Consider the following 14325-nt stretch of genomic DNA (forward strand, 5'->3'; position numbering starts at 1 on the left):
TTAGCATGACGCGATAGCGTTCGTCATTCATTGGCGCCAGCTTTGTCTTTGAAGAAATATAGGCTGATGATTCCTCCAGCCCATAGGCCCCACCAAGCAGTTGTTTTCAATGGACGTAATGGCTGTCCAAATACGGCAATTTTACTTATTGGCATAGCTATTAAGCCAAAAATGTGTCTCATCGCTGAACAAAATAAGTTGGCGTGATCGCGCGATGAACACTTTTCACAGAGCGTCGATTTTCGTACGATTTAAAAACGCTATTGAGGCGTAAATCTTGCCATGATGAAATGTCAATGAATACTGAAAGAAATCTGTATTTGGTTTGACAGCAGTTATGCGTGGTCTGTCAAAAAAAGCGCCTCCAATCTGTTCATCCTTTAAAAATAACTTAAATACTCTTAAACTATTTAGTTGCAGTCTCTCAGATCTTTGACTTTTTCGAAATGAAGGTCGAAATTTCCGAGACTCCCTAAATTCAGTTTGCTGATAACTTTTTTCAGTGCAGGTTTGATTCTATGTAAATGGATCGTTTAGTATTCTGGCTCATCTATTAGGTATAGTTTTGATCGAAACGAGTGTTTTACAAGGTGACTTGATGAGCTCTTTTTTCCTTTTGCAATTCAATTATCACTAAAGTGATAGTCTCGATCCTTCTTCATAATATTATTAACTGTAAAAATTGTTTTATTGAGAAAAACTCAACAAAATTTGGTTTTGGTTTCATATTGACCATCGATTTAATTTAATGTTTTGCTAATAAATACTGAATGATTAAACCACCGTTATGATTTCCTGAATACGCGCTAAGGCATCGAAGGGAATTCAATTACACATACATACATATAAAAGAATAAAATGAAAATGATTGACTTTAAACAAAATCCTTTTAAAATGAAAATCAAACCACTGAGCAATGGTGAAAATCGCACAGGACGCAGTTGCTTGCGAGCACGTCTCGTCTTTCGCTGGAAGACATGGGTATGCCCTACCACAAACACCAACTTCCCAAATAGCTCAAATGAGTTTCACGCAATCAGTATTAACACTAATCGTTCTCTTTCATTTTACTCTTTCCAGGCTGAGCTTTCCGATGTGCTACGCAAACGCAATCGAAATCGCCAAGATGCTTCCGAAGAGGATCTGGGACTGCCACGCAGTCCAGCTTCACCGCAAAGGCATGCCGATCGTACACATCGCAACCACCATACCGCAAGCGGCAGTGGCCGATATAGTAGCGGCAATCACAATAATGTAGCCACACCTTCCTCCGCCACAGGCAATCAAAGTGAGGTTTCCTCATTGAGCCTGCTGAGCATGAATAGTGGCGATGGCGAGGAGATATTAGCTGCATCCACAGCTAACAATTCCACAACTAGCACCAAAGAGGTTGTGCAAGATCGCTCGATGACATCGTCGTTTGGAGGGCGCAGCATAACACGCTCGTCCACTGTTTCAACCACATCGGTGTGCTCTGAAATTTATCGGCATTCATCGAGCGCCAGTTTGGGTAGCGATTCCAATCGAGATGAGCCGGATTTGTTGGGGGCGAAATGTCAACGGCTATCCCACTCAGCTGCCAAACATAAAATGGCTTTAAGGCCAGCCAAGAAGAAGGGTCCCAGTCGTCAACACCGGCGTACGCTGGAGGTAAAGTCGCAAGCACACAATGCGTTGTTTTTGGAATTATTCAATGTATGCTCAATTTTTACAGACTTCAATACCGGAGGCCAATGAGGATAGCCTGAGAATGGCTGGCAATATACAAATGGATATTTCAGGTATTTCGTATTAATATTATTTTTAAATTAGAATTAAAATATTTTTTGTTTCAATAGAACCCGATGCGAAAGCCAAAACACGCTCCCTACCACCGAGTGTTAATACTAAAATATTAGATAAACATGTTGTAGACTCGAAGAAGACGACTTCGCCCTTAAAATCGAAATCGAAGTCCTCCGCATCATCCAACGAGCAAATACTGAACGTCAAACGCTCGAAAATCGAAAAGCTTGAGAAAAGCAGTGAGAGTGGCAAGTCCACGATCTCAACATCCACCTCTACCAGCAGCACATCTATTACCGCTGCCACCAATTTGTTTGGTTTACGAACACTTACGGCCAAAGCAACTGCGCTCTTCGAGCCGCCACAAGAGTCTTCTACAGATCCCACACCCAGTGAACAAGAGCTTAAGAAAGAGAAGGAGAAAGTCAAAGAAAAAAGTTCAACAAATACAGGCTCTGAGACAACAGAAAGTGGCTTCCTTCGTCGTCTCATCCAACGCAATTCGAAGCGTTCAGTTTCGCGTTCTAATCCCGCCAGCAACACTAATAACAGCGACAACAAAGACGTCGTTGCTGTTGAGGTTCCAATGGATGTATGCCAAAGTGAGCACGAAGCAAAATCTAAGATGCAAATTTCCACTTCTTGTATGGATATGAAATCGACACCAGATTCGAGTGTGACGAAGCTGGATAAGTCGCGTAGCGCTTTAAATTATGAGCAAAATATCGAAGAAACCCGCAAGGATATCAAGCGGGAAATTATGTCAGTCGGCAATACAGGCATGAATGCCGTGTTAAATGCACATAACATGGCATCAGTTGGCAACAGCAACAACAATATTAAGGAGCCTGCAACATCACCCCAAAAGCCCAAGTCCGGAGCTGCCGCTCGCCAACGCTACATGCCGCAGGACATCGGTTCATTGGATCGCAAGACCAACAGTCATAGCACCACTACCGCAACAACTTCAGAATCGTATGCCAGCAGCACGAGCAGCATACTTTCCAAATGCTCACAGCAGGAGATATTTCAATCTACTTCGATCATACGTGAAATAACCGCCTCACACGCGTCCAGTGTCAACTCGGTGAGTAGTACACACAAGTCGGAGCATCATTTTGAGAAGAAGCCAAAAATTGTCGGACTCAGCGCGTTTCAGCAGAAAATTTCGCGCTCAAACGACTCAGTGGGGCGCTTCGCCAGTACCGGCAATAGCAACGCGAACTCTACCAACTCTCTGGACACTGCGGGCGATGTGTCCACCTACAAAAGTCAAGAGCAGAAACAGCGTAAGTTAGTGGAGAAATCACGCAGTTTCCGCACATATCAGGATGATGCGCACTCAACCACTACTGCTGTGCACAACAACATGCCCAGTTTGCCAGATTTAACGCTTAACTTGCGTGTGCCCTGCTACAATGATTTTGCACTCAATACCAAGGATACCGCAGCGACCACCCCAGATCGTAGCACTTCCTTGGGCTTTGAAGTTAATGAGCAAGAAGCTGTGCGTCTCACCACACCACGCACTGAGTCGGCAGGCAATTTGACTGCAAGTAGCTACAACTTTTCAAAAAATGTCGTAGTTAAGAGCTCACCTACCAAATTAGTTGCGCTTTCGCAGCCCAGCAGTAGTGTAGCAGAAAACGATGAGCTTGAGTCCAAAAATGATTTACTTGCAAAGTCACCATTTATAAGTGTGTTGCGCAAACCCACAAGTACCACCAGTTTGGAGGAAATACCAGCGGTGGTTACTGTGTGCGCCAACAACAATAAGAAATCTGTTGAACAGAATAACGCCACTAAGAAAGGTTCGTCAATATCACTGGTCGCTGTGGTGCCTCCGACACAAGAAGTGGCCAAGATGGAGCAGCAGCAGCTGCGTCCTAAGGTCTTGCATTTGCGGGATTCGAATGCTAGTATTGATACTTCCACTTCGACCGACGACTTGAAATTAACGCCCAGCACTGCTGCGGTGCCACTACGCGAAAAACCAAAGGTACAAGTGAATGTGACTGGTGGTAGCATTCGCACCTCCATGGACATATTGGCAGCAAACTACAATGAGGTGGAGAGGAAGTCGGCGCCTACACCTGTAGTGCAGACGAATAAAGCGCATAGTTTCAAGACAACGCGTCGAAGTTCAAGCTTGCTGGACAATCCACCGAACAGCCGAAACGCCAGTGAAGAACGAAATGCTGCAGCAAAGGTGAGTAAATGTAACAGAGCATTAACAGAATATAAACACTTTTTTTTTATTATCTTTTCTATTAGTATTTCAATATGGCTCTGAAGCAATGTTAACCAATCTGTCACTGTCTGTTTCGATATGAGCTTAATTAAGTTGTATGCATAGCTTCAGTTTCAATCTAGAAGCAGAGGATGGTTTAATGATTTGCGAGAGATTCTGGTACATGATGGCGCGCTCGTTATTCATATCGCACAAATTTATGCTCCAAAGTGCCTATCAGCAATCTATATCCTCTCTGTTCAACCCAAGTTGACTGCTTTTTAGCAGGTATTCAAATAAATTGCAAGTCGAATTATCGCGTTCGGTTTCAAAGCTATTAATGGGATGTACTACGGTTATGTGTAACAGCATAAAGTAATAGAGGTAGACTTGGACTTATATACCAAACCGCTCAGATTGATGAGAGGAGTCGTCTGTCCATCCTTTCATCAAATAACTCGAGCAAAAATTAATAAATTTTAATGAAACCTGAAAATAAGCGAAATTGGTCAATAACTACGCCTAAAAAAAATATAACGGAAATAAAATTCTGAAAAACGGGCGGTTCCACTCCCACTTTTGAGTAAATCTCGATAACGACTTAATAAAACTCACACGCATTACTCCCTACTTCAATTTAATCCGACATAAATATATTTTTAAGATTGGATAAACACACGCCCACTTTTCATATGTTATATCCAAAAATCGTACCGTTCTTCTGATGTTACAAGCTCTAACTGTCATGGGTTTGTTTCACTCCAAAAATTAAACAGCCGCTGAAATTAAATTTTTAGTTCCTTACATGTTTTTATTCCAGGTTATCCCATTAGATGAGTAGGTAAGTGGAAGTGATTTCACGAGTTTGACTTTAGTCTCTCTTTCTTCTTCTTCTTCTTGATTGGCGCGATAACCGCTTACGTGATTTTGACCGAGTTTAACAAAGCGCGCCAGTCGTCTCTTTCTCGTGCAAACCTGCGCCAGTTGGAAACACCAAGTGAAGCCAAGTCCTTCTCCACCTGATCTTTCCAACGTAGAAGCAGCCTTACTCTTCCTCTGCTACAACCAGCTGGTGCCGCGTCGAATACTTTCAATGACGGAGCGTTTGTTTCCGTTCAAACGAAATGACCCAACCAACGAAGCCGCTGGATCTTTATTCACTGCGCTGTGTTTATCTCATCATAAAGCTCCCACTTTAGTCACTCTTTATTATGATTCCGGTGTCTCTAATGAAGCTCATTAGACTATTTACATTAATATAGAATTACTGGGTTGATGCGCGACGTAGTGCCCGTGATCAAAACACGAAATACTGGAAAGAGTTTTCTCATAGCGGTCGCTCTTCGGCAGGCAATGGCAAACCTCCGAGTGTATTTCTGCTTTTTAAAAGCTCCTCATAAAAACCCATATGCCGTTCGGAGACGACATAAAACTGAAAGTCCCTTCATTTGTGCAAAAACATATGTCAAACTTTTACTTAGCATAAGTGCACTCTTAAGTTTGCCGAACGAACTTTTCTACCATTTAATACTTCACGTACTCGGGCATCTTCTCCGAAACAAATCGAAAACGGTAGTCACGAACAAACTCACTTAATGCGATGCCCGCCATCTGATACTCACCAGCTGCTTTCACGCGGCACAGTTAGTTTTAGACGAAATAAGAGCACATTACTTTCTCTTAATCGCTCGTATAGTATACACACATCGCATTGAGAATATACTTACGTTACAAGTTCATCTGTCGTAAGTCTCTGTGACCGAGTTTGAGAGGATTAACCAACCTCAGCTAAACTCTGACCATTCCAAAATAACTTTAAGTCTAACCATAAATTCCTGAATTGTCTGCTTCCGGTTAGTGTAAAATAACTTAGATCAAATTTAAAACCCCCGCATGAAAATTTGTCTAATGGAGGAAAATATGTTTTTTATTTCCTTTCTTATTCCAGTCTACAATTCTTACGTCCGCATTTTTCAATCAATTATTTAATCCAAAAAATTATACATAATTTTTCTGCAGACTATTGAACCGACGAGTGGTAGCAGTACTCCCAACGACGACGGCGTTCCCGAGTTCATGCGTATCCAACTCAACCGCGTCGATCTCGCGCGCATTGCTAAGAGCGCGAATGTAGTACTAGCCAAGAACGTACGTGAAACACACTCGCCACCGCAACAACAGCTGTCGCCGCAGCATCAACAACCACAGCAGCAACAAGTGCAGCAACAGCAGCATGTTACCAAAGAGGCTAACGAGCGCAATTCCAATCTGGATGATCTCAACTTGCGCCGCTTGAGTAATGAGAGTGTTGAGATAATAGAGAAATCATCACCTACAGAAGTGGACAAGCAGAAACCCATATTCAATATGAGCCAGAACAGTAGCAGCTGTGGTAATAACAACAGCAACAATGACAACTGTAAGTCACCAACAAAATCGCATGTGCTCGTGAGCGCCTTGCCGCCTAGGAGTCCGGTGAAGAAACAGCAATCGATAGTAGCCATCACGCCAACAACACCAACTGGCATGGAGGACACCGTAATGTTGCGCACCAAAGCACCAGATACACCAGCAGACGCGGCCGTGCTCAGTAGCAACAAATTTTCGCTGCAAGAGCGGAAGCGACTATTCATGAGCGAAGAGAAACTGAAGACAGACAAACGCCTGGAAGAGTTGCGCAACGAGCGCAAAAAGTCCATCACGGAGGAGGTTTATCGCAAGTCATTCGCCAAGTCGGAGGAGAAGCTAGAGACGAATGAGAAGGCGGCAACAGAAAGTGTGGTGATGTTGCGCAAGAAGTCCTTCTGCGCTATAACGCAAGCAGGCGCGGCGGCCACGAACGGCAATCGTGACGATGCGACACCTGAACTCATGAAAGTTTTCGCACGACGCTCATTGAAAATCAAGGATGAGGACATCAATGCGCTCGCGGACAAAATACATGCGAACAACTGCAGCACCAGCAGTGCCAAGAAATTTGCCGCCACACAACAGAACGTCGACAGCGACAAGGAGAATCAATCGGCGAGCGAAGAAAAGCTCGATAAATTGCCGAAACTTGAGTCATCGATAGAATCGCAAACGCATGTTGGCGGCGGCAAATTAACCAATGGCATCAGCAATCGCAATTCGCTGGCTGATTTCCGTACGAAATCCGTAGTAGGCAACGGCACGACAATTTCCAATGGCTTGAGTTTGAATAACAGCAGCAATAATAATAATAACAACAACAATCACACTGCCGCAAATAGTAATAACACCACCGGCGGACACACCGTTAACAATACCACCGCCAATAACGTCACCGTGAACGCCACAACCAACGGCATCAGTAGCAACGGCGGCAGCGGCCGCAGTTTTCTGCCACCCATCAAGGTCGCCGGCTTCCGCACCATTCCCATCGAGCGCAACAACAGCGTTAGCAAAATATATCCAACCACTGCATGTGAAACACTAAACAACAACAACAATAACAACAGTAACAATATAAATAATAACAATCACCATCATAATCACAACCATCACCACCAACAGAATAACAAATCTAACGAACGACAGTCGTTGAATGTTAAGATGACTGAGAGTAACAGCAGCGCCGGCAGTAGTAACAGCAGCGCCAGCAGCAATAGCTCCACGAGCAGCAGTAATAGCAATACGAACAGCAAGGTAATCGAACGCTCAGCCACCGTTAGCGAATTTAAAGGCATACACCAGCGTCGCGCCGAATGGGAGCAACGCGCCAAAGAGGCGTTGAAGTAAACGACTGTGAAAGAGAGTATTGAGTGGGATCTATGTGTTGATGAGAAGGAAGTAACAAAAATGCTGGCGACCGCAGAATGAATTGAAAAATGAAATATGCGCAACCAACAAATTGAACGAACGAGCCCAAAAGTGACGCAAATATGGCAGTGGCGCGCGCATGCGCATGCCAACACATGGAAACGTTTGCGTTCACGTAGAATAACTAACTTTGGATTAACTTTTCTTTCATATAAATTATGCCGTAAAGTTGTAAATGTTACTAACAAAAAATCGTAATACAAAAAACAAAAACTACAATGTTAGGAAATAAACTTTTCTAAGTGGCTGCATGAGTGCTTGGCGTGTGAACAAAAAGGGTTAAAAGGTGTGATAAGTGAAAAGAAAGAGCGAGAGACAGCGACTAAAGTGGCAAGCGTGGACGAGTATGACTTCTATAAATGCTCGTATATATTTAAAAAAAATCATAAAGTGTACTATTTGAAGACAAGAGTGAAATAGTGAATTTCTAGAGCACTTAAACGTGGCAAGTGGACAGGCGAAAGGTATTATAAAATAGTTATGAGACGCAGTAGTAGTAGAGAAACCGAGATCGTTGCAGGACATTAGAACATTTAAAAAAAAAAAATATTTTAATTATTTAAATTTTGTAGCATTTAATTTTATTTTGTAACTGATTTCTTCGTGCACATTTTTGGAACTTTCACATGGACCTGCTGTAAACAAATTTGTAAAGTAAATGCAAGCTTACAAAAATTTTTTCGTACTTTCAAACGGCTCTGATTGGTTTTTTTCTTTTATGCTTTTTTACAAGAGAAGGCAGTTGTTTTAAAAAGTACATAACTAATTAGGCCTCAAAAGAATTGCAGGTTTTATTTACGCTGCAACGTTTAATTTTTAAAGCTTTCAAATATTTCGAACACAAGCTCTTTGCGTTCATTTTTGAAGAAAAAAATGTGAACTGATCTTGTATCACAACGTTATTACGCATGCAAACAATAACAATAACAGTTTAAGTCGATTTAAAAGAAATTGTCATATGAATACTTCCGTGTTCTAATAGCGAAATAATTATTTAAAACAAAAATATTTTTCAAAAGTATTATTGAGAAAAACATATCTGTTTTTGTATAGTATACAGTTACATATATACAGGAAATACTTTCAAAAGCAATGTTTACGACTTAGACTATTATTGCTCTTAACCACAGATAAATAACAGATGAGCGCGAAAATCCATCAGTGGCACATATTTCTCTTTGTTGCTCTCAGCCACTCCCAGTCAGCGAAATTGAGGAGCGATGCAAATATAATATAATATTTTGAGCATTTAATAAACAAATATTTGTAGTATAGTTTAAAACATTATATTTTCAATTATTAAAAATTTTGAGGCGAGGGCAATCCTTCCTGGTTTGGGCTTTTTTTCTTTATTTTTTTAGGCTAAAAAATTAAGAGAAGGGGGCATACATTTCGCACGAATATCATAAATTTTACGGGTTCCATTTTACTGGGTTCTAAAATTCGGTGATTTTTTGTTAATACTTCTGCTTCATAAATGGGCCTTAGTTAGCTTATTGGATGTTTTTGTTCAAGTTTTTATTGCACTTTAAAACAAAACGAAAAAATATTAAAACCAGGTGCTCCAAATGTTCATGTTTTTTTGCACTTCAACTACATTGCAGTTTCATTCATGCAGTCCATTCTCCGAATTTTGGTTGAAATGTAACTCTTTCGATGTGCATTTAATATTTCCAGCAAAATGTCTCTTCCACGTTCTCGATTTCTCTGTCACAGCCCTTACTGCGCCTGCAAACTGAATGACGACGGCATTACTTTGTATGTAGTTATAGAAAATAGAATAAATGTGTTAGTAGCAATCGAAGTGCTTTTTGTAGAAGCTTTAGCATTGAATGTTAGATTGGATAGGCAATAAATAGAGAAGAATAGAATAATTGTGGTAACCTGACATATACACGTAATATTAAACAAATTTATAATATATTTCATTTGGAAATGAAATGCCTTGTAAGATTAAAAGCAGGGCGCTTTAAGATGAACAGAATTATATAAATGTTTTTATTTAGTATTTCAGTTAATCGTTGCAATAAACTCGCTTTCCTGCAAGTAATGCGCTTCTGAATTGTCTCCGTAACTGAATAAATGCTAATGCCCTATGTAATGCCAATGAGTATCAAGTTGCTTTAAAATCACTTTAGTACTCATTTTCGACAAAAAAATAAAATCAACGTGATTTTGAAGTCAAATTGAAAACTTAAAATTGGCACAACCAAACATTTTTTAGCCGCTGACCCTTATTTCCAATAAATTTTAATTGGTTTCAATAATATGTATGTATCTACATATAAAATATACAAAGTGGCGCAAAATTAATCATCCATTTTTTTTAAATAACATTTGTACTAAATAGTGATTTTGAGTAATGGAAGCATGGAAATCTTTATTTTCGCCTTTACGCGCTTCTTTACTTGTCTGCTGATTTACTGCAGTTGTCTAGTTCACCACTGTCAAATATGATTGACGTACGACGTCATTTGCAAAAATTATAAATCTTCCAGTGGGCTGACTCATCAAGCATGTATATGTGTATGTGCATACATAGATTTACTTTTGAAAGTATGTATTACAGGATTTCTGTATATAGTGAAAGTCATATTTAGTAGAAAAGCTATTCAAAAAAAAATTTTGATGATTAATTTTGCGCCACCTTTTTTGCGCATATTTAGTAGAAAAGCTATTCAAAAAAAAAAAAATTGGGATGATTACTTTTGCGCCACCTTTTTTGCGCATATTTAGTAGAAAAGCTATTCGAAAAAAAAATTTGGATGATTACTTTTGCGCCACCTTTTTTGCGCATATTTAGTAGAAAAGCTATTAAAAAAAATGGATGATTAATTTTGTGCCACCTTGCATAAAATGTGTCTGAAAACTAAGTAAATCAGCGCTGCTCTGCTCTAAAACTCCAACAAGTCTTACGCTGCCTTGACGTCACTAAACGATTGCCTTAACTTCGAAAGGGAGAACGGGAGATGTAAAATTCGATAAGCTGAAATACGAGTACGGAAAAAGCGAAGAGTTGCTTGAAGCAGGGTGGGAATAGCTGTGGACTTTTGACAAAACAACAAAATGACTTATTTTACTTTGAGTTTGAGCTTTCAGATTAATAACTTTTATTCTTTTATATGAGAAATTAATAATTAAGCCAACCTTCAACCAGATGATTTCTAAGGCAACAACTGCGCGTTTATAATAATTTCAATTTTGTATTCAAAAACAACAATTTTTAGCTTGACAGCTGAAAAATGCTTCGTAAGACTAGATTCTTTATGAGGTTTGCACTTCGACGTGGCACAGTCTTTTGTGCCCTCGACTCATCACTGTACCTCATCCAGACCCAGTTCCTTTATTAAACTCAGGATAGAGCTGGATTGAATTGAGCGCATGTGTGTGCCTTTCTTCTGGCTGCAGTTGGTCAAGGTGCCTGAAAAATGCTAAATTGATTTACATTTGTTTATTGTCAAAAGCACGCAGTTATGTAACATTTTCTATATTTTTTTCTTTTTTTTTTTTTTTGATAAATAATGCTCGAAAGATGTCAAAGGCAAATGCTAAAAGAAACCACTAGAAAAATTTTAAACGAGTATGCATAGGTACATACAAGCAGCGAGTAATTTTTAAACGTTTGTTCACACTTTGCTTTCATTAAATTTTAGTAACTGTGCATTATGTATTTTTGTTTTTTTTTGTTTTTTTGTTAAGCATAAACTTTTTCATGACACTCTGCTCTCTTCGAAACTTATTATTTTTCTTTTTTCTTTTCTATTTGCTTTCTCTTTTTTCTAATGTTCAAAGTACATTTTTTGATCAAAACGGCGCTTTAGTGCTACTTGGGGAGTGCCAGAGCTGTGGCACTTCAACCATTTCACCTGCTTTCTTTCACATTCGATTTTAAAATTATTTCGCCCTTTTATATTCATTTTACTTTTCATTTTCTTTACATTTTGTATTATAAATTTTCATGCATTTCTTGAACATTGACTCTTATTTGTTTAACATTTTACTTATACAATTTTACGATTTTTTTAGGCCTACAAAAATATGCCGCAAATGCCCATTTTTGTTGGCATAAGTTTTTCCTTTTTTTTGTGTTTAAAATTTAAATTCTTAACTTAAAATAAACACCAATTATAACTTTAAATTTTATTGTAAATTTCAAAAAGCGAATTTTACGCACTCTGCTGCCGCTTCTAACAAAAAAAAAAATATATAATTATATAAAAAAATGTGCAGAGGCGCGTTTCTACTCGTTTAAGAATTGAAATTTTAGAATTGCAAAATTGCAAGATTGCATGACTGTGAGTAGTTAAGCATGTGGATTGATATTTTCTAAGCCTAATTTACATAAACACTAAACATATATACACATATACTTATACATAAAATTTATACTTATACATACACACCACACATTGCTGCAACTGTTGTATGACTAAACAAACTAAATAAATAAACAGTACACGCATACATATGTATACATACGTACATGCTATTCGCATATATATAAACTTTATAAAAAAGGGAAAAAATGAATGTATTAAAACACTAACAATTTACCACACTAATTTTAAGAGAATTTAATCGCAAAATTGTAACCAAATGAAAATGTAAATCAATTGATTTCCCCAAATTTATTTAGAAAAATCATTCAACTGTACGTACATACATACAAACATATATTAATTAAAGTATTTGTGTATTACAAAAGAATTAAACAAATAAAATTTCTTTAATTAAATGTAAATGACAAAATGTTGTGTTTGTACGGATTTTCTTCAGGATCAGTGAGGTAAGTGTAGCGTAGAGTTAAGTCGTTTTCGGCAGCACAAAAAGAAGCTGCCTATAGTAGTCAGGTTAGGCTAGTCAGGTTGCTTGTTTAACACAAGGCACTCGTAGCCCTAAGGACCATTGTGATACCTGCATTTGTGTTCCTACTTACTTAAGGGGGGAGCCTGGTTTATAAGGTCAAAAAAATCAATTTTTTTTTTTTCGTTTTAAGCGATCCCTAATACATATATTTCAAAATATTCACACAAAGTTACAGAGCCTAATTCTCAATATTTCCGTAGATACAAAGCCAAAGGTAGGCGAGCGTTAGCTGTGACCGGACAGCTATAGTACAAACTTCATCTTCTTTTCTCGACTTTTCATTTTTATGATTTCTTTGAATTGGCGTACATGAATGAAAATAAAACTAATGAACCTTTTGAAATTAATCATAGCTTTTTCCCTTCAGTGTTAAATTCCCTTCTATTTGAACTAACAAGATAGATAAAAAAAAAATTTTCAAGATTTTTATACCAAGTTGAAGTGAGTTTTTTTTTATAGAAAGGCATTTTTTTCTTTAAAAACCCCAAAAAGTTGAAATTTTGGAATTTCTCTCAGTTTTCTTAGTTCATCTAGAATAAGAAATCATTATAATTAGAAATCCATTTGAATTTTTTGCTTTAGATAATAATTACGAGCTGTATCTTGTACGCCAGTTGGAAACTCCAGCGTTGCAGAGCTCTACTAATTTCTATGTTAAACATTTTTTTCAACTTATTTTAACCAGTACACACATTTTTTATACTTTTTAAATGTTCATAAAAAGATAGAAAAAACTTTGAAGTGCTAAATTAATTTTTTCCTTAAAAAAATCGCAAAGAGATGCAATTTTTAGACCTCATAAACCAGGCTCCCCCCTTAAGCCACTTAGGTCTTTTTAAGAAGCTAATTTTTGCAAATTTCCCAGGTACTTAAAGAAATAGTCGCCAATAAAACCCGTGTCAAATGACTTCTTTGAAGTGCAGGACATACACACAGGAGGTTTTGTACCGACTCAATATCTTCTTCATCTCCACAGCTCCTGCAGAAGTCATTGTTAGATACACCCAATTCCTCTGGCTAGTGCAGTGACCCGTTATAACACCTGTGCGTGCGCTGGTAGTTGATCTGTTGAATCCAAACAGACATTTTGTGCTTTTGGCCAGAGCGCTTTTGAGACCCTACACTTAGTAGTCAGAGACTACCTTCTATTGGTTTCAGGCCAATCGCAGTGAATAACTCGTTTAGAGGAATGCTAATGTTCTCTATCACTCGCTGAAGGTCCAGTTCCGAGCCTTTTCTTGCACACTCATCCGCTATTTCAATACCCTCCACTCCAGAGTGGCCGAGAATCCGGAACTATCTTTTTCCAGATTTCTCGATCCGCTTATAATCGCCACCAGTTAAGTAGTTGATCTAAAAACAAGTCTGTTCCATCGTATTTCTCGATCTCTCTAACGCTTTCGATAAAGTATGCCATGCTAGTCTGCTGTGGAAAATAAAAATGGAACTGTCAATAAAATTTTTTAATATCTTGAAAACCTACCTGTCCGAGCGCTATTTTCGCGCCATATACGGAGATGAGTTCTCCGAACTGAAAGAAATAAAAGCTTGGAAGGAAGGAAGTGTGATAGGCCCCCTTCTTTATCTACTTTTCACTTACGACC

General features: G+C 38.7%; 1 protein-coding gene across 3 annotated transcripts in view; it reads left to right on the forward strand.

Annotated features, from left to right (window-relative positions):
* LOC128866047 (probable serine/threonine-protein kinase DDB_G0282963) overlaps nucleotides 1-12596 on the forward strand; it is a 285646-nt gene extending 273050 nt beyond the window's left edge. For all 3 annotated transcript variants that reach the window (XM_054106520.1, XM_054106519.1, XM_054106522.1), the window contains 4 exons: nucleotides 1081-1650; nucleotides 1715-1781; nucleotides 1839-3994; nucleotides 6035-12596. In XM_054106520.1, coding sequence (XP_053962495.1) covers nucleotides 1081-1650; nucleotides 1715-1781; nucleotides 1839-3994; nucleotides 6035-7774 — 4533 coding nt within the window. In that variant the 3' untranslated portion in view covers nucleotides 7775-12596. The remainder of the gene's footprint in view (nucleotides 1-1080; nucleotides 1651-1714; nucleotides 1782-1838; nucleotides 3995-6034) is intronic.
* The last annotated feature ends 1729 nt before the right edge of the window (nucleotides 12597-14325 follow it).

Source organism: Anastrepha ludens, chromosome 6, assembly GCF_028408465.1.
Source record: "Anastrepha ludens isolate Willacy chromosome 6, idAnaLude1.1, whole genome shotgun sequence".
Taxonomy (NCBI): domain Eukaryota; kingdom Metazoa; phylum Arthropoda; class Insecta; order Diptera; family Tephritidae; genus Anastrepha; species Anastrepha ludens.